Source organism: Oryzias melastigma, linkage group LG22 (assembly GCF_002922805.2).
Source record: "Oryzias melastigma strain HK-1 linkage group LG22, ASM292280v2, whole genome shotgun sequence".
NCBI lineage: Eukaryota > Metazoa > Chordata > Actinopteri > Beloniformes > Adrianichthyidae > Oryzias > Oryzias melastigma.
Window position 1 is genome coordinate 24,174,840 of NC_050533.1, and position 21,037 is coordinate 24,195,876.

Genomic DNA, 21,037 nt, shown 5'->3' on the forward strand with positions numbered 1-21,037 from the left:
GAAGACAGGCTTAGATGGAGGAAACTGATTCGCTGTGGCGACCCCTGAAGGGAAAAGCTGAAAGGAAAAGAAGAAGAAGAAGAAGATGGGTTCGAATCCCGCTCAGGAGTAGTCCACATGAAATATTTGTTTTTACTTTTAAATTTTCTTTTTACCTGAAAACTGTTCAATGCAGGTGAAAGAAATGTTTTTAACACAGACAAATGCCTTTAAACCATCAACAATGACTTCCTGATTTCGCAATGCAGAATGTCAGGTTTAAATTTAAGTTTGACATGCATTCCAGATTCCGCCACTAGACGGTCAAGTGGTTATGGCTGCGGACTCACATTCAGAAGGTCATGGGTTTGAATCCCGCTCAGGAATAGTCCACATGAAATATTTGTTTTTACTTTTAAATTTTATTTAAAACAGAAGGCACTTTTAGACATTTTTAATTCTTTCAAGCCTGTCAAAAAAGCAAACGTGAGCTCAGCAGAAATCAAACATTTGGGTTAAATGTTTGGGTTAAACCTGTCATTTTTTGATACAATTATTGGATTCACAGAATAAAGTTGTCATTAAACCTGTAAAGTCCAGTACATCACACAATTGGTAGACAATTCAAAAATGTTTTTTTTTTTTTTTTGGGGGGGGGGGGGATTTAAAGGCTTTTTAAATCATTAAATGAAAGCCAAAAAAAATGTAAACCAATTTTTTTTAATAATATGTTAAAAGCCTCAATTTCTTGGGTGATTCGCAAATTTTGTGTTCACGTTAGTCTAAGAAAGTGTCTGATGTGCCACGGGAAATTAGCCATTTTCGGATATCTAAAACATTTACCATCACTATGGTATCAGCTCTGTGATTATCCAAACGGCCCTGATTTAACACTCCATAGTTTTGAATATGCAAGATGGTAGAATAAATATTTCTTTGATTCTATAAATGACTAATCAGAATGATATTACCGCAATCCAGCCGCAAAACTAGCCTTGAATTCAGCTTTTAGAAATATCCCTCCCCCTTCCGCTGTCTCCGCCAATCATTGTTGGAGGCTTGATCACATGTCATCAATCTGACCAATCAGAAGAGGTTAACGTCCTCACTTCCTTGTTTTGATTCGGCTCATAAAGTCTCTCAGTTCCAACTAAAATAATAGCTAAAGCTCGTGTTTAGCGGTGTAGCTTCCAGCGGGATCCGACGTCAGACAGATTAAAAAGTGAACAAAAGAATAAAGCTCAGAAACGACAGTATGCCGGCATCTGCGTGAGTTTATGCACTACAGCCCCCATGATGCATTGGGTTAAGTGGCGCGCTGAGCGCTGGGTGGAGGGGTAGGGGCACGTTCAGCAGTGTAAATAAAAGTCTTGATTTAGTGGTTTTTGCACAATTTAATTCATATTTGGGTTGTGGTTGCAGAGTTTTGTGTTGTTCACTTCGAATGTGTTTAAAAAGAAAAAAGCTCAAAATGCGTAGAGTTAAAAACTGAATAGTTAATAGTTAGTTCTTTTATCATTCATTTTGTACATTCGATCTGGAAGGGATAAATAACAGCATAATTTACACTTTATATGAATAAAAACATATTTACATCATGGATTTTGTGCATAATCTTATCTAGTAGTTTATAATGAATCAAACAAAGCAAACAAAAACCTAAAAAGCCATTTGGTAGTCAAAAGAGCCGCTGTTTTAGGAAAACAAATGCAAAAGAACTTAATTTTGAGCCAGAATTCTCATCACTATTGTGGAGGGAAACAACAAAAGAGCGTTGTTTTTACTTTGTCTGATAGTTTTGGAAGTATTTAAAAAAGAGAGAAAAAAACATTCATAAAAACTGATTATTTAGAAGTATTTTTTTTAATCATTCATTAATGATAATAAATGTAGACTGTTTTGATGAGATATACGTTTAACGTGAGCAAATTGATTAATTATGCTTCTCACTTATATAAAAAATGTACACTAGATTGTGGATTTTTTTACCTTTTTTGATGCTAGTGTGCCGCAGGAATTTTTTCACGGAAAAAGTGTACCTTGGCTCAAAAAAGGTTGAAAAACACTGGTCTAAGACACGTGTTAGAGTCAAGGCCCGGGGCACGAATCCGGCCCACCGGGTAATAATATCTGGCCCTCCAGATTGACTTTTTTTTTATTGTGATTAATGGCCTGATGTTTTTTTTGCTTATTTAAAAATTAGATATTTTTGACAAAATATATTTTAAGAAGAATAAAATACTGATTTACTGGACCTTCTGAATGTGACTCCGCAGCCATAACCATTTGACCGTCTAGTGGTGGAATCTGGAATGCATGTCAAACTTAAATTTAAACCTGACATTCTGCATTGCGAAATCAGGAAGTCATTGTTGATGGTTTAAAGGCATTTGTCTGTGTTAAAAATATTACCTCCATTAAACAGTTTTCAGGTAAAAATAAAATTTAAAAGTAAAAACAAATATTTCATGTGGACTATTCCTAAGCAGGATTCGAACCCACGACCTTCTGAATGTGAGTCCGCAGCCATAACCACTTGACCGTCTAGTGGCGGAATCTGGAATGCATGTCAAACTCAAATTTAAACATGACATTCTGCATTACCTGACAACTGTTCAATGCAGGTGAAAGAAATGTTTTTAACACAGACAAATGCCTTTAAACCATCAAAAATTGTTTTACATTTTTTTTGGCTTTCATTTATTGATTTAAAAAGCCTTTCAATCCCCCCCCCCAAAAAAAACATTTTTGAATTCTCTACCAATTGTATGATGTACTGGACTTTACAGGTTTAATGACAACTTTATTCTATGAATCCAATAATTGTATCAAAAAATGACAAGTTTAACCCAAACATTTAACCCAAATGTTTGATTTCTGCTGAGCTCACGTTTGCTTTTTTGACAGGCTTGAAAGAATTAAAAATGTCTAAAAGTGCCTTCTGTTTTAGTAAGGAAGCTCAGGAAGAGTGATGGCCATGTTTCTTCTCCTGTTTTCCCTCCAGAGCTCAACCATGTTGGCAGAGATCCGCTGACGGAGGATGTCTTCCCAGCTTCACAGCGGAGATGATCCTATGGAGGGGGTGTCTCTACCCCTGGACATTGACAACGTCCACATGCTGCTTCAGGGTTAGTTTGAGTTTTTAAAAGCTGCATCTCTGGTTCATCTTTATATTTCTGCTTTTCTGTTGCATCTGCCAAATGGACAGGATGTTTTCAAGACTTTAAAGTGCAATAAGGCAAACATGCACTGTGTAAGCAGAATCTTCACAGGCTGTAAACATGAATGCAGAAAGCAGCCGTTGGTCATCAATTCAGTCTAAAGCAGGATTTCAAATACTTCCTGGTAGCCCAGCTGATAGTGCTGCCACAAACGATTATTTTATTAGTCAACAAATCAAAGATTATTTTTTACGATTAGTCGAGTATTCGGGACATGCGCAAACTGGATGTAAAACACACATCTTAACCATCTAAAAATTAGATATATAGCTTTACCTGCAATAATGCTAGTGTGAATGCTGTAAGCTGAATTTGGACGCTGAAGATGCTAAAAAACACTGTAGTTGATAGCTGAAATCACTGAAGCTAATAGCTGAATCACTGAAGCTGATAGCTGAATCACTGAAGCTAATAGGTGAATCACTGAAGCTGATAGCTAAATCACTGAAGCTAATAGCTGAATCACTGAAGCTGATAGCTGAATCACTGAAGCTGATAGCCAGCTAAAATATTTGTTAAATGTCACATTAGACTAAACAACTGAATAAAAGCCTAAATTAACCAAAATAGCTAGCATGCAGCTGAAAAGTTAGCTAAATTCCAAAATGGCTTTAAAAATTGAAAAATTCTAAATGAGCCAAAATAGCTAGAAATTAGCTGAAATATTGGCTAAACAGCTAAATAGCCTTAAAAAACCTTATTAAATGTTAAAATAGTCCACAAAGCTCGCAGAATGCCATTATAACTTTCAACTTTACTACACTCTGACTCCTTATAATATAAAGTAACGACTAATCGTGGCGGCCGTACCAGCTGATCGCCTGTCACCTGAGAACTCACAAACTGCTGCAGCACTTCTGCTCCGTCACATCTGTAACATTTGTCCTGCAGGTCTTAGTGAGTCCAACCGGTAAATCTGCAGCTCTGCAGACATTGTTCCACAAACAGGTTTTCAGGTTCAGCCGACTTTCATCCGCAGAATGGTTTTGCTTTCACTGTCTTTGTTCTTCTGACATTTAAGCAATGTTTCATCATAATGAACACAAATTATATAATAAATAGTGATTTTTTTAAGTTATTTTATTATTATTATTTTAAAACAATGTCAGAGACGTGTGATGATTTTAAGACAATGTTAGGAAACAACAGGGGTCCATTCTGACCTTAATCTTCATACTGCTGAAAGGTGAGGTTATAGGAAACATTCTGAAGGAATTCAGAAGAAGTACATCTGTACATCTGCAAAATTCGACTCTACCTTTTTACATTCATACATGAACAAGGCAACTGTACGGTATGTTCTCATTCTATAAACCACTAAGCTTAAAGCATGCTTACAGCTGCATCAAGTAAACATGAGAACATCTCAACCTGGAGAAGACAAAACGCTCATCGTGATATAACAATCAAAGATTAGAAAAGATCAGTTCTGCTGTAAATGTTTTGCAAAAGCTGCCAAATAAAACCAGAAAGCACAGATTCACTGAAAACACAAACAGAAGCGTTCTACATGCCTTCATTGCTAGACAGCTGTAATCTTAAATTACTATTTAGAGCAGAGGTGGGCAAACCTTTAAACTTGTGAGCCACAGAGTGTTCTAATATTTGATGGAAGGGCTGAACCAGGAGCAGGCACATGGTGTGTTTTGGTAATCCACCTCTTAAAAGAAAGAAATAGCATGCAATCTGGACAAAACCATGCTTTCTTTTTGATTGAAAATAAGTATATATTTATTTCCAAACTGTCCTTTTTTTTCTTGTTTTAGTACTACCAGTTGCAACATAGGGTTGATGTCAGGGAAAAAATACTCTCGGACTTAGAAAATATAGATAAAAAACAAACAAACAGCAAATCTCACAACCCCTCATGAAAGGATAAATTTCTGCATCTAAACAGAATTCAATCTATTTGTAGAGGACCATTTATGGCGAGACATCGGAATTTAAACGATGCAGAAAATTAAAAAAATGTTTTTTTCTCGGCCTGTGTCTAAATTAAGAAAAAAGCAGAGAAGATGACATTACTCCATGCAGGCTCGCCGTGAGTGTGCATGTCACGGGACACGTTGCATGCTCTTCAGCTGCCCTTCCCTCCTGGGAAATTCTCGCAGCTCCTTCGGATTGAAAAGTTACACATAAGTCAGTCCCTCCAGAATTTTGCAATGTTGCGATCACAACTATTAATGCAAATTAAGCAAAGGTGAGATTTGTTCTTCACCCTGTAATGTTACATTTTCATGCAGCTTTGATTAATCTACCGTGACAACAGTCATGGTGATGACGCAACTTCACCACTGTTTTTATTAACTTTTTAGCTCTCTCTGCCTTTTTTATCTGCAAGCTGCACATGAACAGCCATTAAAAAAAAAAAAAGATTTCATTTAGTAACAATACATATCATCAAAATAATACTAAATAAACATAAAACAGTTAATGAATGAAAATGATCAAAAAAAGGAAAACTTATATTATCTGCCCCTATTTCCTAACCAACAATATTAAATTAAAATATATCAAACAAGGACAATAAAAATAATCTTTTACATTTTACGTTTTAAGAGCAAATAAACAAAAATACATGCACATTTACAGAATCACAAACCCTCATTTAATTCTATTTACCTACACTAAGTCCAGTGGCATTAACTACATAAATTTTATGAAATTATTTTTCTACATATTATCTCTAATATTTGCTCAACATCTTAACACTTTAATCAGCAAAAATTGTTTTTTGTGTATCTTTGATTTCATTGTCCAGTTTAATGCTAGCACAATTATTTTAATAGTCGACTAATCACTGATTATTTTTTCTGATTAGTCGACTAATCGGGTCATGTGCAAAATGGATGTAAAGCACACATCTTACCATCGTTAGCTTTAAACTAACTAAAAATTAAATATATAGAGTTACCTGTTATTAATGCTGGTGAATGCTGTAAGTTGAATTTGGCCTCTGAAGAGGCTGAAATTGATAACTGAAAAATGCAGAACCTGAAAATGCTGAAGCTGAAAATGCTGAAGCTGATAGCCAGCTAAAATAATAGCCCACACAACTGGCAAAAAAGCCTAAGTTAGCTAGCATGCAGCTGAAACCTAAACTCTAAATTAGTTTAAAAAAATGAAAAAATCCTAAATTAGCCAGAATAGCTAGCATGTGGCTGAAATATTAGCTAAACTCAAACAGTCTGAAAAACCTTAATAAATGCCAAAATAGTCTAAAAAGCTAATAGAATGCCATCATAACTTTCAACTTTACTACACTTCCAATCCATTTATCCTATTAAAATAGTCGATTAGTCGACTAATGGTGGCAGCCCTAGTCTAGTTTATTCCAAATTGGGACCGTGTACTGAAAAAGATCCCTCCAAAACCTTTGTTCTAAATCTTGGTTTTCTGAATATTTCATGTCCTTTTCAGTCTATATGACTGTATCTTGTTTGAGGGTATTATAATAAACTGTGTCACTAAACTTTAGTAGTTGGGTCTCTTTATTTACTTCATGTAGCATTTCTGCTGAATGCGAGTGCGGGGGAGTGCGTGCTAAGCGGCTGGGTAGGGGGTTGCACTGAATGGGCGTGGGTGTGGAGCGGTCAGTCTCATGGAGCACAAAATGAACCGAGTATGAAAGGATTTGTGATCATCTCAGGATTATGCATAATTGTTTGTTTGTATTGAATCATTTCTGTTAGCAGGAAAACAGGCAGTGTGATGTAACGGGCACAAAGGAAACACTTGTGGCCATAAAATACCTTTAATTCATTGAGTAAAAAAAAAAAAATCGCAAAAAAATCAAAGTTGTGGCTTTAAAACTGTGAATCTAATTGAATCGTGGCTTGACTGAATCAGTGGCTGTTTGCCCATCCCTGAATTAGAGTTCAGTGTTGAATGTTGAGACCACAAAGAATTGTGGGATTGAATAATCCTCTCTTCTAACAGATTAGACAATCTAATGAAGATAAGAAGCAGCAGGGCTCCAATCCTATTTTAATTTCTTTATTTTCCAGTTTACTCTGGATCACGTCACTTAGGATCATTTTTCCCAGAAACAGACATTTGAACAAAGAGCTAAAGCTGCTCTGACTCTCTGTCAGATGAGTCAGAGCAAACCTAGACGTTTAGATTTGTTCTGGCTGTGCTGCAGCGGCCCAACACGTGCAGCTTTAGCTAATGTTTGTCAGTCCTTCCCTTCATCCTTGATGCATGCTAACCTCACTGTAAAGATGAACAGAGATGTTTGCCATGAAAGCTTCTCCTGACCGTTTGACTGACTGGTGAGTTTCTCCTGGTTTGTGGTGTGATCACTGTGTCAGTTCAAGAGTCATGGATGACAGATTCTCCATCTTCCTTCGATGCCTCTTTAGGCTGCTTTGATTCATGAGCCTCATCCTAGAGTCCTGAGTGACAACACCAGACCTCAGCATCTTGCTCTCGCTCTGTGAGAAATGTCAACATTCCACTTTTGTACCAAAGATGCTGGCAGAGGATGAGCTTGTGCAGGTCGTGCCCGGACAGGCCTGAAGTCTGAGTACGAATCAAAGAGGCGGAGCTCAGCAGAACTCACCTGCTTTCCTGCAGGGTAAACATGCTGACTGTTAAGTGGTTTGACAAGAAAAACGCAATCTATTCAAATGAGCTGGTGGTTCGTGGGTTCTGCTTCCTGTCACTGGAGACAGCATGTTAGAGAGGAGACCTTTGGTCTGAACCAAAGAAACCGCTTCGTTACTGTCGCTGCTGACTCAGTATGAGCTCCCATCATGGGTGAGTTGAATTTATTTGTTCTTTCAGTTTTGAAAGTACCTGAAAGCGAGGGAGAGTTCAGACTTAGTCAGCAGACGGATTATGACATGTGTGGAATCGTCACAGGATTTCAGCCTAAGAGGAAGAGATTGAGATGTGAACCTCCGTTCATGTCCGTCAACGCTGCGAACGCACAGCAGCTGCTGATTCTGGAGCTGCTCCATCTAACTCTGTTTTAACTCCCTCTGACTCCCTGTGACTCACAAACACAAGTTAGATAAGCCGCTTTCTGTTCCCACAGATCCATGAGGAAAAAGTCATTCCTGTATACTCTGGATGCCTTAAAATGCAGTGAGGGTGGATTTCATTTTGCTGGCTTGGTGACAGATTTCACAACGAAAGTTTTAGAAAGTATTTGTGACTAAAGGTAGCAGTGATTCTTCAGCACATGCAGGATTGCACAGATACTACTTTCAAAATGCCCTTTAGAAAAGGTGAAATCCAGACTAGAACTAGAAAAGTGTATTACATGTGATAATGCCAGTGTGAATGCTGATTGCTAAATGTAGTTGCTGAAGAAATGTACTGTAATTGCTGAAGGGATTTGCTGAAAATACTGGATAGTGTAGCGAGCATACCCACTGAGTCCCCACATCTGCCAATGTGAGCAAACACAAGTGGGGCTACCACAGAAACTGCAGACAAACCCATTTGGGGCCCACATTTTCTGCTACTTTTTAGCCATATGGAGCCACCTGGCCTTGCTGGCTGGGTATACTGACTTCAGATTGATTTTCTGTGGTAAACAACACTCGAACATTTGTCAAAATGTTTCAGTTCTGGTAAACTATGAAGCCAAACCGCTTGATGGATTGTTGGTGCATTATGGGTACTGTAGTCAGGATCCTTGTGGAATGATGCATGCTGTCCTTCAAGTGTGTGTGAAAGAGTTGAAAAACTTTTGACTTTTTTTGCTTAATAAACCCAGATCAACCTAAAATATGTTACTTTTTTAATTTAAAATGTAGTATTTTTCTTGAACCAAAAAGCTAAAAGGGAGGGTTAAAGAGCAGCAAGTTGCAGACTTCTGTTCTAAACTGATTTTTAACACTTCAATCCATTGACTCTTTCCTTCATTCTCAGCCTAATTTCTCACTAGTTCAGGCGACAGCCAGTCTGGGCTGCTCCAGAAGGGACTTTTTTCCTCTAAAACTTAAAGTTCTTTGACTCAAACTGGTTCTGTGCTGCCTGATGTGAACTGTGCAGAGCCTGTGTGCACTGATGCAGCGCAGCATTTTTAGGTCATGGCGGTGGATCAGCCGATAGGCTAATTAGGCCTTCAGGCTTTGAATAGTTGGCAGCTACCGGAGAAGAACGTCAGACATGTTTCCATACGGACACCTGAGACTGAGGAGAAGCATATCAAACGCTCGGCCAGAAGTCAATAACTAGAAATCAAAGCGTTGCTTAGAGGGGAACATGATGAGACCTGTTGGAAGCCAGTGATGGTTTAAGGAAGTGACACGCAGAGCTTCAAAAATGAATGACAGCTCTTTAAATGGGTTTTAATTATTGATTTCTATTTATTTACAAACAAAACATTAAATAGTTTATTAAATACAATAAACAGAAATTAATAAAGTATTAAGTATAAAAGTTTACATGTATGTATTGTCATTGGAGGTATATGTGTGTGTGTATATACATATATATGTTTATATAAATGCTTGTGTGTTTATATGTGTGTATGTCAATGTGCATCTATATACATATATTAACGCATTAATGCATGCAATTAATAAATCATAATTGGTGCGTTAATATGTATTAACGACCTCTGGCGTCCTGCCGTGCATCTGTGAGATCAGCAGAATAAAACTGTCTAAAATAAATGTAAACTTTTTCTATATTCTGTGATTGAGATTTTACTAAATTAAAGAGATAATACGGCATTTATTTTTAGTTTTTGGACAAAAGTGATCTTTTATTTTAACAAATAAGGCGGAGAGCGAATGTCAATCTGACGGCTGTAATGCAGCGGTGCACCTGCTATGAGGGGCGGAGCCAAACGAAGCTGTCTGCTATGAGAAATAAAAAGAGGGAACCGACTATTATTCTATTTTGGGTATGGGACCCACATGAATTTTCCATATTAATGAACACCAACTGTCTACCATTTGTGGAAACTCTGCCCACCAATGTCGCGGAAGGTGGGAGTTCAGAATGGACAGACACGCCCACACCTGTGAGCAGCCGACCTGATCAAACTTCTCCCAAAAATTATTATTTTTCACAAGCATAATAAAGAAATTTTATGAGGAAAAAAAATAAACAAAAAAAACAGAATTTGAGGAAAAATGTCAAAAGGACAGCAGTGCTCTTAGGAGAGAAATCCTTATTTTTGGGCTGCCTGGTATGACTGAATCCACACAGCCAAACTGAAGCCACATAAGAAACATCACATCATGCAGCTGTGAGGTCTGTGATGTTCCTCTACTGTATCTACAGAAATGTATGTGGCCCAAAGAAATCTGTGAAATTAACCTGATTTTTTTTTTAAATTTGTATTGGCTGAGACCTGTGTATGAGTAGAATTCATGATGTTTAGTAGAGAGATTCCTTCTCACAGTATTTTTGACTTTTGTGAATCAGGTTCAGACTGTTGCTGAGCTAAAGTTCTGTTTGTTCTTCCACAGTGGAACAAGAACAGATCCAGAAGAGGACTTTCACCAACTGGGTCAACTCTCAGCTGGCAAAGGTGAGACTTTGGTCAGAATGAGATTTTCAGCTGTGGACAGGACTGAATTACTGAAGGATGTTTGGGTTGCACGGTGGTGTAGTGGTTAACCCCACAGAAAGTAGGGCCTTGGTTCAAGTCCAGGCTGGATCTTATCTGTGTGTATTTGCATGTTTGGGTTTTCTTGAACTGGCTTCTTCCCACAATCCAAAAACATCCTTCATACATTGAAAACTCTGATGTATTCTACTCTCTCTGTAGTCCAAAACGCCAGCAGAATGACCCATTTTAAAACTTTAAAACTTTTTAACATGATAATGAATAAAAAGGCAGGAATATTATTCCAGAATAAATCAACTTAAACTTAAATAACTTTCAATATTTTACTCTACATAAAAGTAGATTTAGTCAAAATTATACAAGTTAGAAATAAGCGCAAGATAACATCGGGTCATTAATAACAATGAAATAAAATGATCTGGAGGGCCGGATCCGGCCCCCGGGCCTTGACTTTGACACATGCTCTACAACATCTGCTACAGCTTCTGAAAACAAAAAGAAATGTTTTCAAAAAATGGTTCAGCATGAATAAAGGATTCATATTTATTTTAAAGCATCCTTCTGAGAAACTCGCTTCAGAGGCTCCAGGCAGAACTCAGAATGAAGCCAGAGATCTTCATCAATTAGTTCAGCCTCTTGGAGTTTAGAACTTTTTCATAACTGTTGTGATCAAATGCCTCGATTTCCATGAAGGACACCAACGTAGATGGGGGATTTCTTCCTCCTAACCATAGTCATTTGGTTGAACCAGCACATGACTCTTCTGTAGGAGTTGTCATCTTGAGAAAATTGCTTTTGTTTCCTTGAGATGATGACTTATTAAGTTGTTTTTTTTCAGTAAATTAGCTGAAAAAGCAGACATTTATTTGTATGAGCCTACCAAAATGAAGAACCCAAAAGAGGGTTTGTTTCAGAGTAAAAGTGTTTACCTGTAAGCATGATAGAGAATCGTTTTTGGTTCCGTTTAGGCCCAAATTGTTCTCCAGTTGTTCACTGTCTGTGGATACAACAGTATTCCAAGAAGACATGAGTTTGAGCCGACAAGACTAAAAGCTGTGACTTAGACTAACAGGCATTTAATAAATGATCATTCTGAAAATGACTTGAAGTGAACAAAGATCTGCTCTACAATGCTAGCCTTAGAAAGGGGCTGCAGTGGGTTATAATTGTATTATTATCTAAGTTTAACCAATTGGCTGTGTTTAGACGTCACAGATATCTTCCCCAAGCCTCATGTCCAAAGGTTTTACACTGGAATTATTATGTATTTTCTCTGAACAGATTTTCATGCAGTTGTGCCAGATAAGTCAGAATGTGACCCCCAAAAGTGTTGGGTGAAGAACGTTTTGTGTCTTAGACGTCAAAGTAATGCTTTAACTGATGTGGCTGAGCAGAAGCACAACTCAAACACTTGAAGAGCATCTCGTCACCTAGGAAACCTTTACGGAAAAATGGAAGATAATAGTTGAAATGGTGAGGTAGTGGTTCATACTCTCGCCTCACAGTGAGAGGGCCCTGGTTCTAGTCCCTTCTGGTTCTTTCTTTGTGGAGTTTGCATCTTCTCCTCATTCTGTGTGAGGTTTCTCCAGCTTCCTCTAAATCACATGAGTCAAAGTCAAGTTATTTCTCATGTGTTTTGGCTAATTTAGGCTTTTTTGAAAGTTTTTTCATCTGTTTTGGACTTAGGTTAATATGTAGATCTATCCATCCATCCATCCATCTATCCATCCATCCATCCATCCATCCATCCATTGATTTCTATATCTAAATTGTCCTTAGGTGTGTATATGTGTGTGACTGTGTCCAACAGTACAGCTTGGCTCTATCAGGGATTCAGTGGTTTATGACAATGCATTGATGGAAGATTCAGCTGTGAACCTACAGTCTCTTTCATTTGGGTCATATCATGACATAATGTCATTACAGTTTAGTTCTGATTGTTAGTCATAAGTGAATCTTGGATTCTTGATAATGAAAGGCTTCAATTATGCATTAGTCTTAATGCATGCAGATACATTTTTCCTCTAGGACCCTGGGGCTAACCCTCTGTGCCAGTGTGGGTCCTGATTCTCCACAAATGACTGCTGGACCGCTGCAACATTAAACACACCGAATTAATCAGATGATGAGAGGCGGCTTAATGTTACATCAGTCGAGAAGAATGACTCTATTTTATTTTTATTAGAAAGGGTTTTGTTCAAGTAATCAAAAACAAGTTTAATGCATCAAATGATAGATTTCTTAATGGGGAGTGGGAGGAAGCGAACTTATATAATCCCACCTAAACATTTCCTTTATATGAATGTTCATTTTCCGGTTCAAAACTTCTACTCAGAGGTCATTAATATCAATAGATCACATGACTATGTAAGCACTATTTCTGATGTGCTATTTATCAAAGCATTTGCAGATTAATAATCAGAATTCAAAAATATCAAAGATAAAAAAACAAAGAAAGACAAGTAAATGCAGAAAGAAAGCATAAAGAAAATATTGTCTGAAATATGAGTATTTCAGATAAGAAAAAAAAAAAATATATATATATATATGGAGTAGAAAAATCATTCATATAAATCTATTGTTAAAAATAAGAAATATGTGCAGATTATAATCATCAGAAAAGTCCTTAATATGAATTACCCTTTAGTAAATTAAGTCTTCAATTGCTTTCTGATGTTCGAAATGTCAGGTGCATCTTGGGTTTTCTGGGGGGCGGGTCACCGTCAGCTCTCTATCTTGCATACTTCTTGTTTAGCAGAAATTCTGTGATACGTCTAAATAAGGTTAACACTAGATCCCCAGCAGTTTGAAGGTGATGAAGATGAAGAGAGCTCAATACACACGACCGCTTGTGAGCCCCAATCGAAAATAAAAAAAGATTGTCCTGTATTCTCTAACATTGTCCACATTGTAAAATAAACTAAAAACATTTTTTCAGGGTTTTACTTTATTTATGATACATTTTGTGCACGTGCGTCTTGTGACAGAGGAGGCCGCCTTGCAGGATCCTGGATCTCTTCAGCGATTTCCGTGATGGCTCCAGACTCTTGGATCTGCTGGAGGTGATGAGCGGTCAGCGCATCGTAAGTGACCGTAACACGGGGGTGTCAAACTCAATCACACAAGGGGCCTAAATCCAAAACACACCTTAGAATGCGGGCTGAACAGGATAAACATTTATTAAACACTAAAACTACATTTTCTACTTTAAAACTGTAGCTTTTTAACATAATTATGAACTAGATATATAGCATTACCTGTGATAATGCTAGTGTGAATGCTGTAAGCTGAATTTGACCGCTGAAGATGCTAGTGATTATAGCTGAAGATGCTGAAATTGATTGCTAAAAATGCTAACAGTTGATAGCTGAAATCACTGCAGTTAATGATAGCCAGCTAAAATATTTTTGAAATGCTAAATTAGCCTATAAAACTAAGGTTGGCCAAAACAGATGAAATCAATTAAACCAATAGTTGAAAATGCTGAAGCTGATAGCCAGCTAAAATATTAGCTAAATGCCAAATTAGCCTAAAAAAAAAAAAAACTTAGGTAAGCCAAAACAGCTAACATGTAGCTTAAAAATGGCTAAACTCTTAAACAGCTTAAAAAGCTGAAAAAAAAAAATAACCAAAGCAACTAGCTTGTAAATAGTAGCCTAACTCCTACTTAGCCTAAATTTATTTAAAAAGCCTAATTAGCCAAAACAGCTAGCTTGTTGCTAAAATATTAGCATTACTTCAAAATAGCCTCACAATTTTTTAATAAATGTCAAAATATTCCAAAAAGCTATCAGAAAGCCAATTTTTTAAAACTTTAAGTTGTAACTGTTTAACATAATTATGAATAATAAAAAGGCAGGAATATTATTCCAGAATAAATCAACTTAAACCTTAAATAACTTTCAATATTTTACTCTCCATAAAAATATATTTTGTCAAAATTATACAAGTTAGAAATAAGTGGAAGATAACATCAGGTCATTAATAACATTAAAATAAAATGATCTGGAGGGCCAGATAGAATTATCCAGAGGGCCGGATGCGGCCCTCGGGCCTTGACTTTAACACGTGCTGTAATATGTGAGCGTGCTCGACTGTTCACACACATATGAGCGCACTGACCTGCTGGTTTGTGCTTTGCAGAGCCGGGACAGAGGCAGAGGCATGTTCCAGCACAGGAGCAACATCGAGAAGGCTCTGGCCTTTCTCAAGAAGAAATCGGTAAACGGCACAACGGAGGGAGAACTTCCTGCTTTTATCAGAAACATCTTTGTGTTGATAGTAATGTCTTCACATTGAAGGTTTTGCTGATTCATACTGAAGTGTTGACTTGTTGGTCCTCAGGTCAAACTGGTCAACATAAACATTCCTGACATCATGGATGGTAAACCCTCCATCATCCTGGGCCTCATATGGACCATCATCCTCCAGTATCATGTTAGTTTAACCTTTCCTCACTTCTTAATCATTGCAGCAAACACTCTTTTTAGTTTTGGTCTCATACATTATACACTTTGGATTTGTGTTTTCACTCTAAAGAGTGTATTCCGCTGCTTGATTTTCCTAGATTGAGGAGCTGGCCAGCTGCCTTTCCTTTGACTCCCGTCAATCATCCATGGAGTCCTTGGCCAGTCTGGACACCCGCTCCACGCTTTCAAACCGTTCGGCCAGCGCCAGCCCCGCCCCTGCTAGAGGCTCCCCCCTACATCACAGATTCCGGGTTTCTGCCAAGAAGGCCCTGATGCTGTGGGTGCGAGAGCAGTGCCACAGGTGAGAACTGTTGAGAAAGCTGACAATTCTCATACTGAACGTAAAAACACATTAAAACAAAAAGCCTGGAGTAGCCAGGAGCAGCCAGGAGCAGCCATGAGCAGACACGAGTGGTGCACGCCATCATTCAATTTCTTTTAAAGTTTCAAATGTTCTGTCTCTTCAGAGCTGGTTGCTCTGTAAATGTCAAAGACTTTAAGGCGAGCTGGAGGAGCGGCGTGGTTTTCTTGGCAATCATGTCTGCTCTGCGGCCCGACCTGGTGGATCTATCCAGAGCCAGAACCAGGAGCAACAAACAGAACCTGGAGGAGGCCTTCCGCATTGCAGAAAAAGAACTAAGGATCCCCAGACTCCTGGATCCTGAAGGTAAGAACCGAACCAAATGCTATTTTATTTGCTTTGGTATTTATCAACAACAAGAAAGAGATATTTAACACTTTTACGTTCTTTTATATTTGACTCTGGTGGCTTTAGTTTTTGAGACAAACATACTGTTTTAATCCTAATTTTCCAAGCAGCTCCAGAGGAACCATATAAAGGAGAATGTATGAATGTTAACAAAGGGTTGAGGCATTACAATGATCTGCTGCAGCTAGGGCTGCCACGATTACTAGACTAATCAACTATTAAAATAGTTGACGACTAATTTAATAGTCGATTAGTCCGCTGGCGGAGGAGGAGGAGGCCGGAAAGACTCAGCAGACCTAAACGTACTGTGAGGGTTTGCTGGGAACGTCTGGCTGAACCCTCCGTCAGGGAGGTCTTTAACTCCCACATCCAGGAAAACTTCAAGCAGGTACCGAGGGAGGTTGGTGCCATTGAGTCCGAGTGGACCATGTTCTCCACCTCTAATGTCTCTGCTGCTTTCTGGAGCTGCGGTCTCAAGGTCTCTGGTGCCTGTCGTGGCGGCAACCCCCGAACCCGGTGGTGGACACCAGAAGTAAGGAATGCCGTCAAGCTGAAGAAGGAGTCCTATCAGGCCTGGTTGGCTTGTGGGTCTCAAGAGGCAGCTGACAGGTACCGGCAATCTAAGCGAGCTGCAGCCCGGTCTGTTTTGAAGGCAAAAACTCTGAGTTTGGTGAGGCCATGGAGAAGGACTATCGGTTGGCCTCAAAGAGATTCTGGCAAACCATCCGGCGCCTCAGGAGGGGAAAGCAGTTTTCTGCAGGCACCGTTTTCAGTGCAGGTTGGGATCAACTGGGAACATTGTCGGGGGTGTGGAAGGAATACTTTGAGGATCTCCTTAACCCTGATGACACGCCTTCCGTTGAGGAAGTAGAGGCTGAGGATACTGGGGTGGAACTGTCCATCACCCAAGCTGAGGTCACCGAGGTAGTCAAAGAGCTCCTCGGTGGCAAGGCTCCGGGAGTAGATGAGGTTCACCCCGAGTACCTCGAGTCTCTGAATGCTGTGGGAGTGTCTTGGCTGACACGTCTCTGCAGCATTTCGTGGCGGACAGGAACCGTACCACTGGACTGGCAGACTGGGGTGGTGGTTCTCCTTTTCAAGAAGGGGGACCGGAGGGTGTGTTTCAACTACCGGGGAATCACACTCCTCAGCCTTCCTGGGAAAGTCTATGCCAGGGTACTGGAGAGGAGAGTCCGTCCGATAGTCGAACCTCAGATCCAAGAACAACAGTGCGGTTTCCGTCCTGGTCGTGGAACAGTGGACCAGCTCTACACCCTCTCCAGGGTGCTGGAGGGTTCGTGGGAGTTCACTCATCCAGTCCATATGTGTTTTGTGGATTTGGAGAAGGCGTTCGACCACGTTCCCCGTGGTGTCCTGTGGAGGGTGCTCTGGGAGTATGGGGTACAAGGAGCCTTACTCAGGGCTGTCCGGTCTCTGTACGACCGGAGCAGGAGCTTGGTTCTCATAGTGGGCAGTAAGTCTGACCTGTTCCCGGTGCATGCTGTACTTCAGCAGGGCTGCCCTTTATCACCGGTTCTGTTCATAGTCTTTATGGACAGAATTTCTAGGCACAGCCAGGGGCCAGAGGGGATCTGTTTAGAGACCACAGGATTTCCTCTCTGCTCTTTGCAGATGATGTTGTTCTGTTTTGTTCATCGAGCCAGGACCTCCAGCATGTATTGGAGCGGTTTGCAGCCGAGTGTGAAGCGGCTGGGATGAGGGTCAGCACCACTAAGTCTGAGGTCATGGTTCTGGACCGGAGAAAGGTAGTTTGTCCTCTCTCGGTGGGTGGAGTGCTCCTGCCTCAGGTGGAGGAGTTTTTAATATCTTTGGGTCTTGTTCACGAGTGATGGAAGATCTGAGCGTGAGATCGACAGGCGGATTGGAGCGGCATCTTCCTTTTAGTGGTTACTGCATCGGTCCGTTTTGGAGAAAAGAGAGCTGAACCAGAAAGCAAGGCTCTTAATTTATCGGTCGATTTTTGTTCCAGTACTCATCTTTGGTCATGAGCTCTGGGTCATGACCAAAAGAACGAGATCCTGACAAAAAGCGCCAGAAATTAGTTTCCTCTGGAGGGTGGCTGAGCACTCCCCTAGAGATAGTGTGAGAAGCTCGGTCACCCAGATTAGTAAGGTTTTTTTAGGTTATTTTGGAGTTCAGCTAATATTTCAGCTACATGCTAGCTATTTTGGCTAATTTAGGCTTTTTTGTTTGTTTTTTAGGCTATTTTGGAGTTTAAGTAATATTTCAGCTGTGTGCTAACTTAGCCTTTTTCACAGTTGTTTAGGCTAATCTGTCATTTAGCTAATATTTTACCGGGGTATCGCTTCATTGATTTCAGCTGTTAACTTCAGCATTTTCAGCTATGGGTTTCAGCGTTTTTTGCTATCAATTTCAGTATCTTTAACTATCATCACTAGCATCTTCAGCTGCCAAATTCAGCTTACAGCATTCACACTAGCATTATCACAGGTAATGCTATACATCTAGTTTTTAGATGGTTAAGATGTGTGTTTTACTTCCAGTTTGGGCATGACCCGATCAGTCGACTAATCAGGAAAAAAAATCGGTGATTAGTCGACTATTAAAATAATTGTTTGTGGCAGCATTGCTGCAGTAGAGAAACAGTTATAAGATACATGTAGAAAGGTTTTTCTGACTCAAACCAGATGTTTTCTTTCTAACACTGACTAGTTCTGCACTTTGATGCTGGAGCCGTTTTTAGCAAAACGAATGTTAATTTCTGTGGAGTTTTGGTGGAAGAAAGATTAAGCTGCCTTTTGGCTGATCAATAATCCAGAAGCAGAACATGTCTAGTGCACATGCACCAGGAAGTAGTTGTGACATTCAAGGCTTAGTTCAGAAAACGTAACTTTTGAGAGTAAAGTTTATCTTTATCCTGTAGAATATCTGCAGCTGTTTTAAACTGTATTTCTCTACTAGATTATAACCATAAAATGTGAAATAGATTTTCCCTTCACCCATAACCGTCAAAGTGGAAGCTAAAGAATCTGAAGCCAACTTGACCCTTGTCTGACTTTTAAGGTGTGACCAATAAACAACACCCCCCACCCCCATCACCAAAACTGTATTTTATACGTAAAATCATAAACAGGAATCCACCATTTGAACAACTTCATCTTTGTAACATTACACAGCATTATTGTGGTCTCTGAAAACAACTGTCACAATACATCCATATTTGGAGTAAACACTTCTGCTTTTAGTTTAAAACCTTCTTTTATTTTAAAGTTGAAGGCTCTTCTGTTTTTGACAAAAGAAAAATAAATACTTTTTTTGATTGGGGCTTCAATTTACCGGTTGGTGCAGCTGCTTCAAGAAATAAATGGATGTATTTCAGACATGTGAATGAGCCCATCCATGTCATGCATCAAGAATGAGTCGGATGTCAAGGAGAATCTAATAGTTTTCCAAAATAAGACTTCCTTTAGAATCAGTTTAGAAATAAAACTAGATTATAAACTTGATTATAAAATAGCAACCCTGAACAGGCATACAACATTTTTACACATGTTTTATGCAAAAACAATTTAACTCTGCCAGTTCGATACCCATCTTGATACATGTTCCATGAATCAATACTTAGAGGATTCAACTCACTTTTTGGCAATACGATACAGTCTGATTCTTTTACCAAAAATCTAGATATTTCTCATTAATTTGGCATTTAAAGCTATAAATAATTAGGCAGAGAAATTGACAGAGAAATGCATTTACTGACTTGGAAGAAGCAAGCTTTTTGTTAACATCGCATGTAGAGAAAAAAAGCAGAGAGAGAATCTGCCGTTTGCCAGAAATTGGTTATTTAGTTGTTGATTGATTTTATACCTTTTAACCAACACAATCTTGTTCATTTCTGTGGTTTTCAAACAATACTGCAGTTGCTCGATCATTTTTTTGATTCGTATCTAATATCTTTTACTTCCCTACTTACCATGTATCATTTTTTACTTTTTCCGGTAGTACACCTGAAAAACTGAATGTATTTTACTAAAGTTATCAAATCTACAAAACTCTGCTAATTTTAAAGTCTATCAGTACATTTTAAAATTATTGTATACTTTTAATTTTAAAGGTCATGCCAAACCTGCTAGCAGTTTTCCTGGCTAATCCATGACTGTAATGTCAGACCTGTCAACATCAAAAGGTCAGAATAAATGGAGAGCAGCCTTAGGGGAGCTGGCATGTAAAAAGAGGCTGTCACCTACATCAAACTTTTGCCTTCTTTCATTTCTGAGCTGAGGACGTTTGCAGAGTTTCTTAGTTTGTAGTGAGTTTATTTCAGAAAACGGTATGTTCCCTGGTTTCAGCAGAACTACGGTTTTGAGAGGGATTCAAGTTTTTTTTTTGTTACATTGTGAAAATGAAAAAGCATTTGTGTTAACGCATTTTAATTTTTAAATATGATTTTTCATTAACCAGAGAACATTTTGAAATTAAATATCAAATACCATTTTCTTTATCATTTAAATGATGTCACAGAATGAGCGCTGTTCAATATGAAAATGGAAAAGCCATTCAGAGGATTGCTTTTTCATTTTATTTAAGAGACAGTTAATGGAGTTACGTTGTAAAAAAATTAAAAAGAATTTCCAGTGTTTACTCTTATTTTGAATTATGAGTCACAAACGCTTCAATACAGATCAACATGAAAAATGGCTTTTTGAGACATTTAGGTTGTGAGATTTTAGTTAAATATGTAATAATCATAATTAAAACACTACTGGGATTGTTTTTTTAAATAAAAGAGATTGTCATTAGCAACCCTCCCATAGTGGTCGTCAGAAGAACTGCATCATTGGTTATCCCTGTAACAACAGAAATGTCACCGGAGACAGCTAAATACCACACACTTTTATACGTAGCTTAACTTTTTGACTGTTTGCACAATGAAAGTGAATCTCCTGAGTCTGGTGGCATAAAGAAAAAAAAACATCTTTTCAAATGTAACAGCTTACCAAAGTAAAGTGTTGCATATCAGCACCAGAGTGTTTTTCTCCAGAACGTCTGGAAATCTATTAATTGTGCCAACGGTTGAAGAGCTAGGATAGTCAGCAGAATGTAAACTCTGGGGCTAAACTCTGGTGTTAAATTCAGTTTC

The 21,037-nt window shown here is 38.7% G+C and overlaps 1 protein-coding gene across 2 annotated transcripts in view; it reads left to right on the top strand.

Moving 5' to 3' along the window:
- Positions 1-21,037, top strand: part of syne2b (spectrin repeat containing, nuclear envelope 2b) — a 183,159-nt gene that overhangs the window by 12,657 nt on the left and 149,465 nt on the right. For both annotated transcript variants that reach the window (XM_024267764.2, XM_024266355.2), the window contains exons 2-8: positions 2,984-3,107; positions 10,637-10,698; positions 13,725-13,820; positions 14,881-14,958; positions 15,082-15,174; positions 15,305-15,507; positions 15,674-15,873. In XM_024267764.2, the coding sequence (XP_024123532.2) occupies positions 3,020-3,107; positions 10,637-10,698; positions 13,725-13,820; positions 14,881-14,958; positions 15,082-15,174; positions 15,305-15,507; positions 15,674-15,873 (820 nt within the window). In that variant the 5' untranslated portion in view covers positions 2,984-3,019. The remainder of the gene's footprint in view (positions 1-2,983; positions 3,108-10,636; positions 10,699-13,724; positions 13,821-14,880; positions 14,959-15,081; positions 15,175-15,304; positions 15,508-15,673; positions 15,874-21,037) is intronic.